This window comes from Oncorhynchus kisutch, linkage group LG18 (genome assembly GCF_002021735.2).
Source record: "Oncorhynchus kisutch isolate 150728-3 linkage group LG18, Okis_V2, whole genome shotgun sequence".
Classification (NCBI taxonomy): Eukaryota; Metazoa; Chordata; class Actinopteri; order Salmoniformes; family Salmonidae; genus Oncorhynchus; species Oncorhynchus kisutch.
The window spans coordinates 76,204,882-76,227,277 of record NC_034191.2 but is presented as its reverse complement, the minus strand read 5'-3'; the positions used below and the strand labels follow the sequence as shown (position 1 = coordinate 76,227,277).

The following is a 22,396-nucleotide window of genomic DNA, read 5'->3' as shown; positions in this document are numbered from 1 at the left end:
GGATTACTTTCTCCTGCTGACACTACATCTCAACACTCTAGGGATTACTTTCTCCTGCTGACACTACATCTCAGCACTCTAGGGATTACTTTCTCCTGCTGACACTACATCTCAGCACTCTAGGGATTACTTTCTCCTGCTGACACTACATCTCAACACTCTAGGGATTACTTTCTCCTGCTGACACTACATCTCAGCACTCTAGGGATTACTTTCTCCTGCTGACACTACATCTCAGCACTCTAGGGATTACTTTCTCCTGCTGACACTACATCTCAACACTCTAGGGATTACTTTCTCCTGCTGACACTACATCTCAGCACTCTAGGGATTACTTTCTCCTGCTGACACTACATCTCAACACTCTAGAGATTACTTTCTCCTGCTGACACTACATCTCAACACTCTAGAGATTACTTTCTCCTGCTGACACTACATCTCAACACTCTAGGGATTACTTTCTCCTGCTGACACTACATCTCAGCACTCTAGGGATTACTTTCTCCTGCTGACACTACATCTCAGCACTCTAGGGATTACTTTCTCCTGCTGACACTACATCTCAACACTCTAGGGATTACTTTCTCCTGCTGACACTACATCTCAGCACTCTAGGGATTACTTTCTCCTGCTGACACTACATCTCAACACTCTAGAGATTACTTTCTCCTGCTGACACTACATCTCAACACTCTAGAGATTACTTTCTCCTGCTGACACTACATCTCAACACTCTAGGGATTACTTTCTCCTGCTGACACTACATCTCAGCACTCTAGGGATTACTTTCTCCTGCTGACACTACATCTCAACACTCTAGAGATTACTTTCTCCTGCTGACACTACATCTCAGCACTCTAGGGATTACTTTCTCCTGCTGACACTACATCTCAACACTCTAGGGATTACTTTCTCCTGCTGACACTACATCTCAACACTCTAGGGATTACTTTCTCCTGCTGACACTACATCTCAACACTCTAGAGATTACTTTCTCCTGCTGACACTACATCTCAACACTCTAGAGATTACTTTCTCCTGCTGACACTACATCTCAACACTCTAGAGATTACTTTCTCCTGCTGACACTACATCTCAACACTCTAGAGATTACTTTCTCCTGCTGACACTACATCTCAACACTCTAGGGATTACTTTCTCCTGCTGACACTACATCTCAACACTCTAGAGATTACTTTCTCCTGCTGACACTACATCTCAACACTCTAGAGATTACTTTCTCCTGCTGACACTACATCTCAACACTCTAGAGATTACTTTCTCCTGCTGACACTACATCTCAACACTCTAGAGATTACTTTCTCCTGCTGACACTACATCTCAACACTCTAGGGATTACTTTCTCCTGCTGACACTACATCTCAACACTCTAGAGATTACTTTCTCCTGCTGACACTACATCTCAACACTCTAGAGATTACTTTCTCCTGCTGACACTACATCTCAGCACTCTAGGGATTACTTTCTCCTGCTGACACTACATCTCAACACTCTAGGGATTACTTTCTCCTGCTGACACTACATCTCAACACTCTAGACATTACTTTCTCCTGCTGACACTACATCTCAACACTCTAGAGATTACTTTCTCCTGCTGACACTACATCTCAGCACTCTAGAGATTACTTTCTCCTGCTGACACTACATCTCAACACTCTAGAGATTACTTTCCCCTGCTGACACTACATCTCAACACTCTAGAGATTACTTTCCCCTACTGACACTACATCTCAACACTCTAGGGATTACTTTCTCCTGCTGACACTACATCTCAACACTCTAGAGATTACTTTCTCCTGCTGACACTACATCTCAACACTCTAGGGATTACTTTCTCCTGCTGACACTACATCTCAGCACTCTAGAGATTACTTTCTCCTGCTGACACTACATCTCAACACTCTAGAGATTACTTTCTCCTGCTGACACTACATCTCAACACTCTAGGGATTACTTTCTCCTGCTGACACTACATCTCAACACTCTAGAGATTACTTTCTCCTGCTGACACTACATCTCAACACTCTAGAGATTACTTTCTCCTGCTGACACTACATCTCAACACTCTAGAGATTACTTTCTCCTGCTGACACTACATCTCAACACTCTAGGGATTACTTTCTCCTGCTGACACTACATCTCAACACTCTAGAGATTACTTTCTCCTGCTGACACTACATCTCAACACTCTAGAGATTACTTTCTCCTGCTGACACTACATCTCAACACTCTAGAGATTACTTTCTCCTGCTGACACTACATCTCAACAGTCTAGAGATTACTTTCTCCTGCTGACACTACATCTCAACACTCTAGGGATTACTTTCTCCTGCTGACACTACATCTCAACACTCTAGAGATTACTTTCTCCTGCTGACACTACATCTCAGCACTCTAGAGATTACTTTCTCCTGCTGACACTACATCTCAACACTCTAGAGATTACTTTCTCCTGCTGACACTACATCTCAGCACTCTAGAGATTACTTTCTCCTGCTGACACTACATCTCAGCACTCTAGAGATTACTTTCTCCTGCTGACACTACATCTCAACACTCTAGAGATTACTTTCTCCTGCTGACACTACATCTCAACACTCTAGAGATTACTTTCTCCTGCTGACACTACATCTCAACACTCTAGGGATTACTTTCTCCTGCTGACACTACATCTCAACACTCTAGAGATTACTTTCTCCTGCTGACACTACATCTCAACACTCTAGAGATTACTTTCTCCTGCTGACACTACATCTCAACACTCTAGAGATTACTTTCCCCTGCTGACACTACATCTCAACACTCTAGAGATTACTTTCTCCTGCTGACACTACATCTCAGCACTCTAGAGATTACTTTCCCCTGCTGACACTACATCTCAGCACTCTAGGGATTACTTTCCCCTGCTGACACTACATCTCAACACTCTAGAGATTACTTTCCCCTGCTGACACTACATCTCAACACTCTAGAGATTACTTTCTCCTGCTGACACTACATCTCAGCACTCTAGAGATTACTTTCCCCTGCTGACACTACATCTCAGCACTCTAGGGATTACTTTCCCCTGCTGACACTACATCTCAGCACTCTAGGGATTACTTTCCCCTGCTGACACTACATCTCAGCACTCTAGAGATTACTTTCTCCTGCTGACACTACATCTCAGCACTCTAGAGATTACTTTCTCCTGCTGACACTACATCTCAACACTCTAGAGATTACTTTCTCCTGCTGACACTACATCTCAACACTCTAGAGATTACTTTCTCCTGCTGACACTACATCTCAGCACTCTAGAGATTACTTTCTCCTGCTGACACTACATCTCAACACTCTAGAGATTACTTTCTCCTGCTGACACTACATCTCAACACTCTAGAGATTACTTTCCCCTGCTGACACTACATCTCAACACTCTAGAGATTACTTTCTCCTGCTGACACTACATCTCAACACTCTAGAGATTACTTTCTCCTGCTGACACTACATCTCAACACTCTAGAGATTACTTTCTCCTGCTGACACTACATCTCAACACTCTAGAGATTACTTTCTCCTGCTGACACTACATCTCAACACTCTAGAGATTACTTTCTCCTGCTGACACTACATCTCAACACTCTAGGGATTACTTTCTCCTGCTGACACTACATCTCAACACTCTAGAGATTACTTTCTCCTGCTGACACTACATCTCAACACTCTAGAGATTACTTTCTCCTGCTGACACTACATCTCAACACTCTAGAGATTACTTTCTCCTGCTGACACTACATCTCAACACTCTAGGGATTACTTTCTCCTGCTGACACTACATCTCAACACTCTAGGGATTACTTTCTCCTGCTGACACTACATCTCAACACTCTAGGGATTACTTTCTCCTGCTGACACTACATCTCAACACTCTAGGGATTACTTTCTCCTGCTGACACTACATCTCAACACTCTAGGGATTACTTTCTCCTGCTGACACTACATCTCAACACTCTAGGGATTACTTTCTCCTGCTGACACTACATCTCAACACTCTAGGGATTACTTTCTCCTGCTGACACTACATCTCAACACTCTAGGGATTACTTTCTCCTGCTGACACTACATCTCAACACTCTAGGGATTACTTTCTCCTGCTGACACTACATCTCAACACTCTAGGGATTACTTTCTCCTGCTGACACTACATCTCAACACTCTAGAGATTACTTTCTCCTGCTGACACTACATCTCAACACTCTAGAGATTACTTTCTCCTGCTGACACTACATCTCAACACTCTAGAGATTACTTTCTCCTGCTGACACTACATCTCAACACTCTAGAGATTACTTTCTCCTGCTGACACTACATCTCAACACTCTAGAGATTACTTTCTCCTGCTGACACTACATCCCAACACTCTAGAGATTACTTTCTCCTGCTGACACTACATCTCAACACTCTAGAGATTACTTTCTCCTGCTGACACTACATCTCAACACTCTAGAGATTACTTTCTCCTGCTGACACTACATCTCAACACTCTAGAGATTACTTTCCCCTGCTGACACTACATCTCAACACTCTAGATATTACTTTCTCCTACTGACACTACATCTCAACACTCTAGGGATTACTTTCTCCTGCTGACACTACATCTCAACACTCTAGAGATTACTTTCTCCTGCTGACACTACATCTCAGCACTCTAGAGATTACTTTCTCCTGCTGACACTACATCTCAGCACTCTAGAGATTACTTTCCCCTGCTGACACTACATCTCAACACTCTAGAGATTACTTTCTCCTGCTGACACTACATCTCAACACTCTAGAGATTACTTTCTCCTGCTGACACTACATCTCAACACTCTAGAGATTACTTTCTCCTGCTGACACTACATCTCAACACTCTAGAGATTACTTTCTCCTGCTGACACTACATCTCAACACTCTAGAGATTACTTTCTCCTGCTGACACTACATCTCAACACTCTAGAGATTACTTTCTCCTGCTGACACTACATCTCAACACTCTAGAGATTACTTTCTCCTGCTGACACTACATCTCAACACTCTAGGGATTACTTTCTCCTGCTGACACTACATCTCAACACTCTAGAGATTACTTTCTCCTGCTGACACTACATCTCAACACTCTAGAGATTACTTTCTCCTGCTGACACTACATCTCAACACTCTAGAGATTACTTTCTCCTGCTGACACTACATCTCAACACTCTAGGGATTACTTTCTCCTGCTGACACTACATCTCAGCACTCTAGGGATTACTTTCCCCTGCTGACACTACATCTCAACACTCTAGAGATTACTTTCCCCTGCTGACACTACATCTCAACACTCTAGAGATTACTTTCTCCTGCTGACACTACATCTCAGCACTCTAGAGATTACTTTCCCCTGCTGACACTACATCTCAGCACTCTAGGGATTACTTTCCCCTGCTGACACTACATCTCAGCACTCTAGGGATTACTTTCCCCTGCTGACACTACATCTCAGCACTCTAGAGATTACTTTCTCCTGCTGACACTACATCTCAGCACTCTAGAGATTACTTTCTCCTGCTGACACTACATCTCAACACTCTAGAGATTACTTTCTCCTGCTGACACTACATCTCAACACTCTAGAGATTACTTTCTCCTGCTGACACTACATCTCAGCACTCTAGAGATTACTTTCTCCTGCTGACACTACATCTCAACACTCTAGAGATTACTTTCTCCTGCTGACACTACATCTCAACACTCTAGAGATTACTTTCCCCTGCTGACACTACATCTCAACACTCTAGAGATTACTTTCTCCTGCTGACACTACATCTCAACACTCTAGAGATTACTTTCTCCTGCTGACACTACATCTCAACACTCTAGAGATTACTTTCTCCTGCTGACACTACATCTCAACACTCTAGAGATTACTTTCTCCTGCTGACACTACATCTCAACACTCTAGAGATTACTTTCTCCTGCTGACACTACATCTCAACACTCTAGGGATTACTTTCTCCTGCTGACACTACATCTCAACACTCTAGAGATTACTTTCTCCTGCTGACACTACATCTCAACACTCTAGAGATTACTTTCTCCTGCTGACACTACATCTCAACACTCTAGAGATTACTTTCTCCTGCTGACACTACATCTCAACACTCTAGGGATTACTTTCTCCTGCTGACACTACATCTCAACACTCTAGGGATTACTTTCTCCTGCTGACACTACATCTCAACACTCTAGGGATTACTTCTCCTGCTGACACTACATCTCAACACTCTAGGGATTACTTTCTCCTGCTGACACTACATCTCAACACTCTAGGGATTACTTTCTCCTGCTGACACTACATCTCAACACTCTAGGGATTACTTTCTCCTGCTGACACTACATCTCAACACTCTAGGGATTACTTTCTCCTGCTGACACTACATCTCAACACTCTAGGGATTACTTTCTCCTGCTGACACTACATCTCAACACTCTAGGGATTACTTTCTCCTGCTGACACTACATCTCAACACTCTAGGGATTACTTTCTCCTGCTGACACTACATCTCAACACTCTAGAGATTACTTTCTCCTGCTGACACTACATCTCAACACTCTAGAGATTACTTTCTCCTGCTGACACTACATCTCAACACTCTAGAGATTACTTTCTCCTGCTGACACTACATCTCAACACTCTAGAGATTACTTTCTCCTGCTGACACTACATCTCAACACTCTAGAGATTACTTTCTCCTGCTGACACTACATCCCAACACTCTAGAGATTACTTTCTCCTGCTGACACTACATCTCAACACTCTAGAGATTACTTTCTCCTGCTGACACTACATCTCAACACTCTAGAGATTACTTTCTCCTGCTGACACTACATCTCAACACTCTAGAGATTACTTTCCCCTGCTGACACTACATCTCAACACTCTAGATATTACTTTCTCCTACTGACACTACATCTCAACACTCTAGGGATTACTTTCTCCTGCTGACACTACATCTCAACACTCTAGAGATTACTTTCTCCTGCTGACACTACATCTCAGCACTCTAGAGATTACTTTCTCCTGCTGACACCACATCTCAGCACTCTAGAGATTACTTTCCCCTGCTGACACTACATCTCAACACTCTAGAGATTACTTTCTCCTGCTGACACTACATCTCAACACTCTAGAGATTACTTTCTCCTGCTGACACTACATCTCAACACTCTAGAGATTACTTTCTCCTGCTGACACTACATCTCAGCACTCTAGAGATTACTTTCTCCTGCTGACACTACATCTCAACACTCTAGAGATTACTTTCTCCTGCTGACACTACATCTCAACACTCTAGAGATTACTTTCTCCTGCTGACACTACATCTCAGCACTCTAGAGATTACTTTCTCCTGCTGACACTACATCTCAACACTCTAGAGATTACTTTCTCCTGCTGACACTACATCTCAACACTCTAGAGATACTTTCCCCTGCTGACACTACATCTCAACACTCTAGAGATTACTTTCTCCTGCTGACACTACATCTCAACACTCTAGAGATTACTTTCTCCTGCTGACACTACATCTCAACACTCTAGAGATTACTTTCTCCTGCTGACACTACATCTCAACACTCTAGAGATTACTTTCTCCTGCTGACACTACATCTCAACACTCTAGAGATTACTTTCTCCTGCTGACACTACATCTCAACACTCTAGGGATTACTTTCTCCTGCTGACACTACATCTCAACACTCTAGAGATTACTTTCTCCTGCTGACACTACATCTCAACACTCTAGAGATTACTTTCTCCTGCTGACACTACATCTCAACACTCTAGAGATTACTTTCTCCTGCTGACACTACATCTCAACACTCTAGGGATTACTTTCTCCTGCTGACACTACATCTCAACACTCTAGGGATTACTTTCTCCTGCTGACACTACATCTCAACACTCTAGGGATTACTTTCTCCTGCTGACACTACATCTCAACACTCTAGGGATTACTTTCTCCTGCTGACACTACATCTCAACACTCTAGGGATTACTTTCTCCTGCTGACACTACATCTCAACACTCTAGGGATTACTTTCTCCTGCTGACACTACATCTCAACACTCTAGGGATTACTTTCTCCTGCTGACACTACATCTCAACACTCTAGGGATTACTTTCTCCTGCTGACACTACATCTCAACACTCTAGGGATTACTTTCTCCTGCTGACACTACATCTCAACACTCTAGGGATTACTTTCTCCTGCTGACACTACATCTCAACACTCTAGAGATTACTTTCTCCTGCTGACACTACATCTCAACACTCTAGAGATTACTTTCTCCTGCTGACACTACATCTCAACACTCTAGAGATTACTTTCTCCTGCTGACACTACATCTCAACACTCTAGAGATTACTTTCTCCTGCTGACACTACATCTCAACACTCTAGAGATTACTTTCTCCTGCTGACACTACATCCCAACACTCTAGAGATTACTTTCTCCTGCTGACACTACATCTCAACACTCTAGAGATTACTTTCTCCTGCTGACACTACATCTCAACACTCTAGAGATTACTTTCTCCTGCTGACACTACATCTCAACACTCTAGAGATTACTTTCCCCTGCTGACACTACATCTCAACACTCTAGATATTACTTTCTCCTACTGACACTACATCTCAACACTCTAGGGATTACTTTCTCCTGCTGACACTACATCTCAACACTCTAGAGATTACTTTCTCCTGCTGACACTACATCTCAGCACTCTAGAGATTACTTTCTCCTGCTGACACCACATCTCAGCACTCTAGAGATTACTTTCCCCTGCTGACACTACATCTCAACACTCTAGAGATTACTTTCTCCTGCTGACACTACATCTCAACACTCTAGAGATTACTTTCTCCTGCTGACACTACATCTCAACACTCTAGAGATTACTTTCTCCTGCTGACACTACATCTCAACACTCTAGAGATTACTTTCTCCTGCTGACACTACATCTCAACACTCTAGAGATTACTTTCTCCTGCTGACACTACATCTCAACACTCTAGAGATTACTTTCTCCTGCTGACACTACATCTCAACACTCTAGAGATTACTTTCTCCTGCTGACACTACATCTCAACACTCTAGGGATTACTTTCTCCTGCTGACACTACATCTCAACACTCTAGAGATTACTTTCTCCTGCTGACACTACATCTCAACACTCTAGAGATTACTTTCTCCTGCTGACACTACATCTCAACACTCTAGAGATTACTTTCTCCTGCTGACACTACATCTCAACACTCTAGAGATTACTTTCTCCTGCTGACACTACATCTCAACACTCTAGAGATTACTTTCTCCTGCTGACACTACATCTCAACACTCTAGAGATTACTTTCTCCTGCTGACACTACATCTCAACACTCTAGAGATTACTTTCTCCTGCTGACACTACATCTCAACACTCTAGAGATTACTTTCTCCTGCTGACACTACATCTCAACACTCTAGAGATTACTTTCTCCTGCTGACACTACATCTCAACACTCTAGGGATTACTTTCTCCTGCTGACACTACATCGCAACACTCTAGAGATTACTTTCTCCTGCTGACACTACATCTCAACACTCTAGAGATTACTTTCTCCTGCTGACACTACATCTCAACACTCTAGAGATTACTTTCTCCTGCTGACACTACATCTCAACACTCTAGAGATTACTTTCTCCTGCTGACACTACATCTCAACACTCTAGAGATTACTTTCTCCTGCTGACACTACATCTCAACACTCTAGAGATTACTTTCTCCTGCTGACACTACATCTCAACACTCTAGAGATTACTTTCTCCTGCTGACACTACATCTCAACACTCTAGGGATTACTTTCTCCTGCTGACACTACATCTCAACACTCTAGAGATTACTTTCTCCTGCTGACACTACATCTCAACACTCTAGAGATTACTTTCTCCTGCTGACACTACATCTCAACACTCTAGAGATTACTTTCTCCTGCTGACACTACATCTCAACACTCTAGAGATTACTTTCTCCTGCTGACACTACATCTCAACACTCTAGAGATTACTTTCTCCTGCTGACACTACATCTCAACACTCTAGAGATTACTTTCTCCTGCTGACACTACATCTCAACACTCTAGGGATTACTTTCTCCTGCTGACACTACATCTCAACACTCTAGAGGTTACTTTCTCCTGCTGACACTACATCTCAACACTCTAGAGATTACTTTCTCCTGCTGACACTACATCTCAACACTCTAGAGATTACTTTCTCCTGCTGACACTACATCTCAACACTCTAGAGATTACTTTCTCCTGCTGACACTACATCTCAACACTCTAGAGATTACTTTCTCCTGCTGACACTACATCTCAACACTCTAGAGATTACTTTCTCCTGCTGACACTACATCTCAACACTCTAGAGATTACTTTCTCCTGCTGACACTACATCTCAACACTCTAGGGATTACTTTCTCCTGCTGACACTACATCTCAACACTCTAGGGATTACTTTCCCCTGCTGACACTACATCGCAACACTCTAGGGATTACTTTCCCCTGCTGACACTACATCTCAACACTCTAGGGATTACTTTCCCCTTCTGACACTACATCTCAACACTCTAGGGATTACTTTCCTCTGCTGACACTACATCTCAACACTCTAGGGATTACTTTCCCCTGCTGACACTACATCTCAACACTCTAGGGATTACTTTCCCCTGCTGACACTACATCTCAACACTCTAGGGATTACTTTCCCCTGCTGACACTACATCTCAACACTCTAGGGATTACTTTCCCCTGCTGACACTACATCTCAACACTCTAGGGATTACTTTCCCCTGCTGACACTACATCTCAACACTCTAGGGATTACTTTCTCCTGCTGACACTACATCTCAACACTCTAGGGATTACTTTCCCCTGCTGACACTACATCTCAACACTCTAGGGATTACTTTCCCCTGCTGACACTACATCTCAACACTCTAGGGATTACTTTCCCCTGCTGACACTACATCTCAACACTCTAGGGATTACTTTCCCCTGCTGACACTACATCTCAACACTCTAGGGATTACTTTCCCCTGCTGACACTACATCTCAACACTCTAGGGATTACTTTCCCCTGCTGACACTACATCTCAACACTCTAGGGATTACTTTCCCCTGCTGACACTGACACTACATCTCAACGTTGCATAACCAGCAACGTAGGCAGAAGCCGTTTCCATACGCGTAAAGAGTGATGATTTTTATTAACCGAGCATGTTTTTCTGCTCAGAAAAAAGACTCTTTCAGGGAGGATGTAAGGTTTAAGTCTCGGCAGGTAGGGCACATGTAGTTCATCATGCGATAACAGTTAGATATGAAGTGGGATAATACATGTAGCAGTTCATACTGGGGTTTACAGTGGTCCTGCCCGATTTATACTGGGGTTTAAGGTGGTCCTGACAGATTTATACTGGGGTTTACAGTGGTCCTGCCTGATTTATACTGGGGTTTAAGGTGGTCCTGTCTGATTTATACTGGGGTTTACGGTGGTCCTGCCTGATTTATACTGGGGTTTACAGTGGTCCTGCCTGATTTATACTGGGGTTTACAGTGGTCCTGTCTGATTTATACTGGGGTTTAAGGTGGTCCTGCCTGATTTATACTGGGGTTTACGGTGGTCCTGCTCGATTTATACTGGGGTTTAAGGTGGTCCTGACAGATTTATACTGGGGTTTACAGTGGTCCTGCCTGATTTATACTGGGGTTTAAGGTGGTCCTGTCTGATTTATACTGGGGTTTACGGTGGTCCTGCCTGATTTATACTGGGTTTTACAGTGGTCCTGCCTGATTTATACTGGGGTTTACAGTGGTCCTGTCTGATTTATACTGGGGTTTAAGGTGGTCTTGCCTGATTTATACTGGGGTTTACAGTGGTCCTGTCTGATTTATACTGGGGTTTAAGGTGGTCTTGCCTGATTTATACTGGGGTTTACAGTGGTCCTGTCTGATTTATACTGGGGTTTAAGGTGGTCCTGCCTGATTTATACTGGGGTTTACAGTGGTCCTGTCTGATTTATACTGGGGTTTAAGGTGGTCCTACCTGATTTATACTGGTGTTTACAGTAGTCCTGTCTGATTTATACTGGGGTTTAAGGTGGTCCTGCCTGATTTATACTGGGGTTTACAGTGGTCCTGTCTGATTTATACTGGGGTTTAAGGTGGTCCTGCCTGATTTATACTGGGGTTTACAGTGGTCCTGTCTGATTTATACTGGAGTTTATGGTGGTCCTGCCTGATTTATACTGGGGTTTACAGTGGTCCTGTCTGATTTATACTGGGGTGTATGGTGGTCCTGTCTGATTTATACTGGCGTTTATGGTGGTCCTGTCTGATTTATACTGGAGTTTATGGTGGTCCTGCCAGATTTATACTGGAATTTATGGTGGTCCTGCCTGATTTATACTGGGGTTTACAGTGGTCCTGTCTGATTTATACTGGAGTTTATGGTGGTCCTTCCTGATTTATACTGGAGTTTATGGTGGTCCTGTCTGGTTTATACTGGAGTTTATGGTGGTCCTTCCTGATTTATACTGGAGTTTATGGTGGTCCTGTCTGATTTATACTGGAGTTTATGGTGGTCCTGTCTGGTTTATACTCTGAGCTGACCTACAGTGCCCTCTGTAATTATTGGGCTGACAGTGACACATGTTTTCTGGTTTTCAAATGATACAATGACTATGAGGTTAAAGTGCAGACGGTCAGCTTTCATTTGTATTTTCATCCATGTCAGGTGAGCCGTTTAGAAATTCAACTTATTTTTTTGTACATTGTACACCCATTTTACGCGAAGAAGTTTTGGGTCAAATTCACTTATGTGTATTAAAGTAGTCAAAAGTTTAGTAATTGGTCCCATATTCCTAGCACGCAATGATTACATCAAGCTTGTGACTACAAACTTGTTGGATTCATTTGCAGTTTGTTTTGGGTTGTGTTTCAGATTATTTTGTGCCCAATAGAAATGAATGGTAAATAATGTATTGTGTCATTTTGCAGTCACTGTTATTGTAAATAAGAATATAATATGTTTCTAAACACATTAATGTGGATTCTACCATGATTACGTATAGTCCTGGATGAATAGGGAATAATTATGAGTGAGAAAGTTACAGACGCACCAATATCAGACCCCCCAGTAATGCTAACCTCCCAGGTATTGTAATGGTGAGAGGTTAGCATGTCTTGGGGGTATGATATAAAATGCTAACCTCCCCAGTTATTGTAATGGTGAGAGGTTAGCATGTCTTGGGGGTATGATATAAAATGCTAACCTCCCCTGTTATTGTAATGGTGAGAGGTTGGCATGTCTTGGGGGTATGATATAAAATGCTAACCTCCCCAGTTATTGTAATGGTGAGAGGTTAGCATGTCTTGGGGGTACGATATAAAATGCTAACCTCCCCTGTTATTGTAATGGTGAGAGGTTAGCATGTCTTGGGGGTATGATATAAAATGCTAACCTCCCCTGTTATTGTAATGGTGAGAGGTTAGCATGTCTTGGGGGTATGATATAAAATGCTAACCTCCCCAGTTATTGTAATGGTGAGAGGTTAGCATGTCTTGGGGGTATGATATAAAATGCTAACCTCCCCAGTTATTGTAATGGTGAGAGGTTAGCATGTCTTGGGGGTATGATATAAAATTCTAACCTCCCCAGTTATTGTAATGGCGAGAGGTTAGCATGTCTTGGGGGTATGATATTTGTGTGTCTGTAAAAACTGTAAAAAGTGCTGAAGTACAGAGCCAAAACAGCAAACGTGTCGCTGTTCCAATGATTACGGAGGGCACTGTATATCATTTATCTGTTTACTTTCCCCTCTTCCTCCTCCTCTCCCTCCTCCTCTTCCTCTCTCACCTCCTCTCCCTCCTCTTCCTCCTCCTCTCTCTTCTCCTCCTCCCTCCTCTTCCTCCTCTCTCTCCCCTCCTCCCTCCTCTTCCTCCTTTCTCTCCTCCTCCTGCTCCTCCTCCTCCTCCTCCCTCCTCTTCCTCCTCTCTCTCCTCCTCCTCCCTCCTCTTCCTCCTTTCTCTCCTCCTCCTGCTCCTCCTCTTCCTCCTCCTGCTCCTCCTCCTCCTATTCCTCCTCTCTCTCCTCCTCCTCCCTCCTCTTCCTCCTCTCTCTCCTCCTCCTCCCTCCTCTTCCTCCTTTCTCTCCTCCTCCTGCTCCTCCTCTTCCTCCTCCTGCTCCTCCTCCTCCTATTCCTCCTCTCTCTCCTCCTCCTCCCTCCTCTTCCTCCTCCTCCTCTTCCTCATCCTCTAGCTGACTCCACCCGGCCCCGGACCAGCACCACCAATGCCACCCCCCGTGTCCGCCCCACCACCACCAAACCAGCCCCCGCCCCCTCCTCCACAGTACCAGAGAAGAAGCCCCCTGGGCCCCGTGTCCCCCGTCCCACCTCTAACACCACCTGGGGCAATGTCAGCGCCTCGGGGACCACCTCCCACCCAAGCACAACCCCCGCACCTGACATCCGCAACGTGCGCTCCAAGATCGGCTCCACGGACAACATGAAGTACCAGCCCGGAGGGGGGAAGGTAGGGAGTGGTGCATCAGTGATGGAGGGGGTGATGGGGGGGGATACCATGTTGATGAGCCAGGTTGGGTTTTATACATTAGGTATTCTGTTTCACAGATGGCCTTGCTTTACAGACACTGTTGTTCTAATATTCTGTAGGGTTCTCCATGTTGAGTCTCAGTGTTGACCATGTAATGGCTTTACCTCCTACAGACAGGTTATGTTCAGTAGATGATGCCCCAGTTAACACGCTATTTTCACATAGTACACTGCTCCTAACGCCACGTCCCACATCAGAGCTTTCCCAGTTAACAACCACCTCCTGCTGGTTTCTTCTCCCAGCTAGTAACTGGTCGGTCCCACCTAGTAACTGGTCCCACCTAGTAACTGGTCTCACCTAGTAACTGGTCCCACCTAGTAACTGGTCCCATCTAGTAACTGGTCCCATCTAGTAACTGGTCCCATCTAGTAACTGGTCCCACCTAGTAACTGGTCCCATCTAGTATCTGGTCCCACTTAGTAACTGGTCCCATCTAGTAACTGGTCCCAGCTAGTAACTGGTCCCATCTAGTAACTGGTCCCATCTAGTAACTGGTCCCACTTAGTAACTGGTCCCATTTAGTAACTGGTCCCATCTAGTATCTGGTCCCACTTAGTAACTGGTCCCATCTAGTAACTGGTCCCATTTAGTAACTGGTCCCATCTAGTAACTGGTCCCAGCTAGTAACTGGTCCCACTTAGTAACTGGTCCCATCTAGTAACTGGTCCCAGCTAGTAACTGGTCCCACTTAGTAACTGGTCCCATCTAGTAACTGGTCCCAGCTAGTAACTGGTCCCATCTAGTAACTGGTCCCATCTAGTAACTGGTTCCAGCTAGTAACTGGTCCCATCTAGTAACTGGTCCCAGCTAGTAACTGGTCCCATCTAGTAACTGGTCCCATCTAGTAACTGGTCCCACTTAGTAACTGGTCCCATTTAGTAACTGGTCCCATCTAGTATCTGGTCCCACTTAGTAACTGGTCCCATCTAGTAACTGGTCCCATTTAGTAACTGGTCCCATCTAGTAACTGGTCCCATTTAGTAACTGGTCCCATCTAGTAACTGGTCCCATCTAGTAACTGGTCCCATCTAGGAACTGGTCCCATCTAGTAACTGGTCCCATCTAGTAACTGGTCCCATCTAGTATCTGGTCCCATTTAGTAACTGGTCCCATCTAGTAACTGGTCCCATCTAGTAACTGGTCCCAGCTAGTAACTGGTCCCATCTAGTAACTGGTCCCATCTAGTAACTGGTCCCATCTAGTAACTGGTCCCATCTAGTAACTGGTCCCATCTAGTAACTGGTCCCAGCTAGTAACTGGTCCCATCTAGTAACTGGTCCCATCTAGTAACTGGTCCCAGCTAGTAACTGGTCCCATCTAGGAACTGGTCCCATCTAGTAACTGGTCCCAGCTAGTAACTGGTCCCATCTAGTAACTGGTCCCATCTAGTAACTGGTCCCAGCTAGCAACTGGTCCCATCTAGGAACTGGTCCCATCTAGTAACTGGTCCCAGCTAGTAACTGGTCCCATCTAGTAACTGGTCCCATCTAGTAACTGGTCCCATCTAGTAACTGGTCCCATCTAGGAACTGGTCCCAGCTAGTAACTGGTCCCATCTAGTATCTGGTCCCATCTAGTAACTGGTCCCATCTAGGAACTGGTCCCATCTAGTAACTGGTCCCATCTAGTAACTGGTCCCATCTAGTAACTGGTCCCATCTAGTAACTGGTCCCATCTAGTAACTGGTCCCATCTAGTAACTGGTCCCATCTAGTAACTGGTCCCATCTAGTAACTGGTCCCATCTAGTAACTGGTTCCAGCTAGTAACTGGTTCAAGCTTGTCTTCTATTTTAATTCAAAATGTTTCCCAGTTAACCTCAGTTAACTCTGTGACTTCCGCCATAAATCTCCATTTGATTCCATTGACCATCTTGCATCCATCCTGACATCTCACCCCATTCTCTGAATCTAACCTCTGTACAACTTCACCTCTCACTTTCTTTTTCCTGTCTGTCCCCTTATACTATACCTTACACTTCTACTGTCAAGTGTCACATGATGGAATGACCAGGTCCAATGTTGGACTAACCAATAACCAACGTTGATAGAAATATGGTTCCACATGTTGAGCTATGGACCCCAAACTGCATGTGCCCAGTAACACAGGCATGCACGTTCTCTGAAATAAACATAGCCCTGCTGTTTTGGATACATCCTCAAATTAGAGGAGGTAGTCCTGCAGCCCCCTCTCCTCCCTCCCTCCCTTCCTCTCTCCACCCCTCCGTTGGTTTTCCTGTGTGTAGTATTGACCCAAGGTGGGCCTTGTCTCCCCAGGTCTCTGGCAGGAGCGACGCACTGGGCCAAGGCTCCTCCTCCAAAGAGACCAGACAGGCCAAAGTGAGTTCACCCCCATCTCTCACCCCCATCTCTCTTACCCTCTGTTTATGACTCTCTATTTACTACTCTCTGTTTACTACTCTCTCTCTTACTCTCTATTTACTACTTTCTTTTTACTACTCTCTCTCTTACTCTCTATTTACTACTCTCTGTTTACTACTCTCTCTTACTTTCTATTTACTACTCTCTGTTTACTACGCCTCTCTGTTTACTACGACTCTCTGTTTACGACTACTCTCTGTTTACTACGACTCTCTGTTTACGACTACTCTCTGTTTACTACTCTCTCTCTCTTACCCTCTGTTTACTACCCTCTGTTTACTACTCTCTGTTTACTACTCTCTCTCTTATCCTCTGTTTACTCCTCTCTGTTTACTACTCTTTCTCTTATCCTCTGTTTACTACCCTCTGTTTACTACCCTCTGTTTACTACCCTCTGTTTACTACTCTCTGTTTACTACCCTCTGTTTACTACTCTCTCTCTTTATTTGTCTCTATCCTCTTGTCATTGTCTTCTAAAGTGTCTCTTTATATCTCCTCCATTCTTCCCCAAGCTGTTTATATCTCCTCCATTCTTACCCAAACTGTTTATATCTCCTCCATTCTTACCCAAACTGTTTATATCTCCTCCATTCTTCCCCAAACTGTTTATATCTCCTCCATTCTTCCCCAAGCTGTTTATATCTCCTCCATTCTTCCCCAAACTGTTTATATCTCCGCCTTCTGTTTGTTAATGAAAACATTGCGGTTTTACAGTTTAATTTTGTGCCACATTTCATTCTTTACACACGGAAACACATGCACTCACTCATTCTCTGATTGTCCCTCATTCACTGCATGGACTGACGGACTGCTGTCTAAAAGTAGATGAACAAGTGACTGACCGACCGACTGACACTGTTCCTGACTTTTCCATTGTGAGAATGAAGCCTGAAAAGAGAGTCATGATTCACTGGTGTGACCTCACAGTGGACTGTACACCAGTGTGTTTACAGTCAGACAGCTCTCACAGTGGACTGTACACCAGTGTGTTTACAGCCAGACAGCTCTCACAGTGGACTGTACACCAGTGTGTTTACAGTCAGACAGCTCTCACAGTGGACTGTACACCAGTGTGTTTACAGCCAGACAGCCCTCACAGTGGACGACACACCAGTGTGTTTACAATCAGACAGCTCTCATCTCTCTGGAGTTTATCATCAATGTGAGATTTCGTGGCAGCGTTGGACTAGTAACCGGAAGGTTGCAAGTTCAAATCCCCGAGCTGACAAGGTACAAATCTGTCGTTCTGCCCCTGAACAGGCAGTTAACCCACTGTTCCTGGGCCGTCATTGAAAATAAGAATTTGTTCTTAACTGATTTGCCTAGTTAAATAAAGGTAAAATAAAATGGTTTTAACATGGGCCTGCCTGCCTTACTGCATAGTGTTAAATGCCCTGAGACAGAGTCATTGCTGAGGGCTGTTCTCAGTCATTATGTGTTTCTGAGTTCTGCTCAGTCACACTCTACTAAATGGCTGTCAAGGATCTGAGCTTAAACCTCCTACTGCTTAGTGTGTGTTTTTGTTTAACTACCTTTGTTACGGACCAGAATTCCTCACTAGAATAGTAAAACAAGAAACATTTGGACAAGTGGGGACATTTTTACGGTCCCCACGAGGCAAAAAAAAAAGCAATTTTAGGCTTAGGCTTACAATTAAGGTTCGGGTTAGATTTAGGGTTAGGGAAAATAGGATTTTGGATGGGAATCAATTATTTGGTTCCCACAAGGATAGCTGTGTGTGTGTGTGTGTGTGTGTGTGTGTGTGTGTGTGTGTGTGTGTGTGTGTGTGTGTGTGTGTGTGTGTGTGTGTGTGTGTGTGTGTGTGTGTGTGTGTGTGTGTGTGTGTGTGTGTGTGTGTGGTGTGTGTGTGTGTGTGTTTCCTTTACTTAACTGTCAGCACAAGGGTGGTTGCAGTGATTTCTAACAAAAATGTCTAGTGAACAGTATGACGTTTTGTTACGTTCCTGTCTAAATCCAAGTAGTGGGTTTGTGGGTTCGTAGCACTAATTTCATATTGTCACAATGTGATTATCGGTCTATGTGCTAACAAGTACGAATGTCTCAATATGGCTGGATATCATCAGAGTGACTATTAAACTAACAGTGACTTATGCCATCCACTTAAGACCATTAAAAAAGCATATCAAATCAAATGGAATTGTATTTGTCACATACGCCGAATACAACAGGTGTAGACAAGCATTTCACTACACCTGCAATAACATCTGCCAATCACGTGTATGTGACCAATAAAATATGACTTGACCTTACTGTGAAACGCATACGTACAAGTCCTTAACCAACAATGCGGTGCATAGCAATATACATAGCAATATACATAGCAATATACATAGCAATATACATAGCAATATACATAGCAATATACATAGCAATATACATAGCAATATACATAGCAATATACAATATACATAGCAATATACATAGAAATATACATAGCAATATATATAGCAATATGCATAGCAATATACAATTTACATAGAAATATACATAGCAATATACAATATACATAGAAATATACATAGCAATATACATAGCAATATACATAGCAATATGCAATATACATAGCAATATACATAGCAATATACAATTTACATAGAAATATACATAGCAATATACATAGCAATATACAATTTACATAGAAATATACATAGCAATATACATAGCAATATACAATTTACATAGAAATATACATAGCAATATACATAGCAATATACAATTTACATAGAAATATACATAGCAATATACAATTTACATAGAAATATACATAGCAATATACAATTTACATAGAAATATACATAGTAATATACATAGCAATATACATAGCAATATACATAGCAATACACATAGCAATATACATAGCAATATGCAATATACATAGAAATATACATAGCAATATACATAGTAATATACATAGCAATATACATAGCAATATACAATATACATACCAATATGCATAGCAATATACTGTACATACCAATATACATAGCAATATACATAGCAATATACTGTACATACCAATATACATAGCAATATACTGTACATACCAATATACATAGCAATATACATACCAATATGCATAGCAATATACTGTACATACCAATATACATAGCAATATACATAGTAATATACATAGCAATATACATAGCAATATACATAGCAATATACATAGCAATATGCATAGCAATATACATAGCAATATGCATAGCAATATACATAGCAATATGCATACGGTCCCCACGAGGCAAAAAAAAAAGCAATTTTAGGCTTAGGCTTACAATTAAGGTTCGGGTTAGATTTAGGGTTAGGGAAAATAGGATTTTGGATGGGAATCAATTATTTGGTTCCCACAAGGATAGCTGTGTGTGTGTGTGTGTGTGTGTGTGTGTGTGTGTGTGTGTGTGTGTGTGTGTGTGTGTGTGTGTGTGTGTGTGTGTGTGTGTGTGTGTGTGTGTGTGTGTGTGTGTGTGTGTGTGTGTGTGTGTGTGTGGTGTGTGTGTGTGTGTTTCCTTTACTTAACTGTCAGCACAAGGGTGGTTGCAGTGATTTCTAACAAAAATGTCTAGTGAACAGTATGACGTTTTGTTACGTTCCTGTCTAAATCCAAGTAGTGGGTTTGTGGGTTCGTAGCACTAATTTCATATTGTCACAATGTGATTATCGGTCTATGTGCTAACAAGTACGAATGTCTCAATATGGCTGGATATCATCAGAGTGACTATTAAACTAACAGTGACTTATGCCATCCACTTAAGACCATTAAAAAAGCATATCAAATCAAATGGAATTGTATTTGTCACATACGCCGAATACAACAGGTGTAGACAAGCATTTCACTACACCTGCAATAACATCTGCCAATCACGTGTATGTGACCAATAAAATATGACTTGACCTTACTGTGAAACGCATACGTACAAGTCCTTAACCAACAATGCGGTGCATAGCAATATACATAGCAATATACATAGCAATATACATAGCAATATACATAGCAATATACATAGCAATATACAATATACATAGCAATATACATAGAAATATACATAGCAATATATATAGCAATATGCATAGCAATATACAATTTACATAGAAATATACATAGCAATATACAATATACATAGAAATATACATAGCAATATACATAGCAATATACATAGCAATATGCAATATACATAGCAATATACATAGCAATATACAATTTACATAGAAATATACATAGCAATATACATAGCAATATACAATTTACATAGAAATATACATAGCAATATACATAGCAATATACAATTTACATAGAAATATACATAGCAATATACAATTTACATAGAAATATACATAGCAATATACAATTTACATAGAAATATACATAGCAATATACAATTTACATAGAAATATACATAGTAATATACATAGCAATATACATAGCAATATACATAGCAATACACATAGCAATATACATAGCAATATGCAATATACATAGAAATATACATAGCAATATACATAGTAATATACATAGCAATATACATAGCAATATACAATATACATACCAATATGCATAGCAATATACTGTACATAGCAATATACATAGCAATATACATAGCAATATACTGTACATACCAATATACATAGCAATATACATAGTAATATACATAGCAATATACATAGCAATATACATAGCAATATACATACCAATATGCATAGCAATATACTGTACATAGCAATATACATAGCAATATACATAGTAATATACATAGCAATATACATAGCAATATACATAGCAATATACATAGCAATATACATAGCAATATGCATAGCAATATACATAGCAATATGCATAGCAATATACATAGCAATATGCATAGTAATATACATAGGAATATACATAGTAATATACATAGCAATATACATAGGAATATGCAATATACATAGTAATATACATAGCAATATACATAGCAATATACATAGTAATATACATAGGAATATGCAATATACATAGCAATATACATAGCAATATGCAATATACATAGCAATATGCAATATACATAGCAATATACATAGCAATATACATAGCAATATACATAGTAATATACATAGGAATATGCAATATACATAGCAATATACATAGCAATATGCAATATACATAGCAATATGCAATATACATAGCAATATACATACCAATATACATACCAATATGCATAGCAATATACTGTACATACCAATATACATAGCAATATACATAGCAATATGCAATATACATAGT

At 41.9% G+C, this 22,396-nt stretch overlaps 1 protein-coding gene across 1 annotated transcript in view; it reads left to right on the top strand.

Annotated features, from left to right (window-relative positions):
- LOC109909619 (microtubule-associated protein 4-like) overlaps nt 1-22,396 on the top strand; it is a 59,722-nt gene that overhangs the window by 22,703 nt on the left and 14,623 nt on the right. Inside the window, exons 7-8 of the mRNA XM_031795311.1 lie at nt 14,385-14,659; nt 17,014-17,076. Of these exons, the coding sequence (XP_031651171.1) occupies nt 14,385-14,659; nt 17,014-17,076 (338 nt within the window). The remainder of the gene's footprint in view (nt 1-14,384; nt 14,660-17,013; nt 17,077-22,396) is intronic.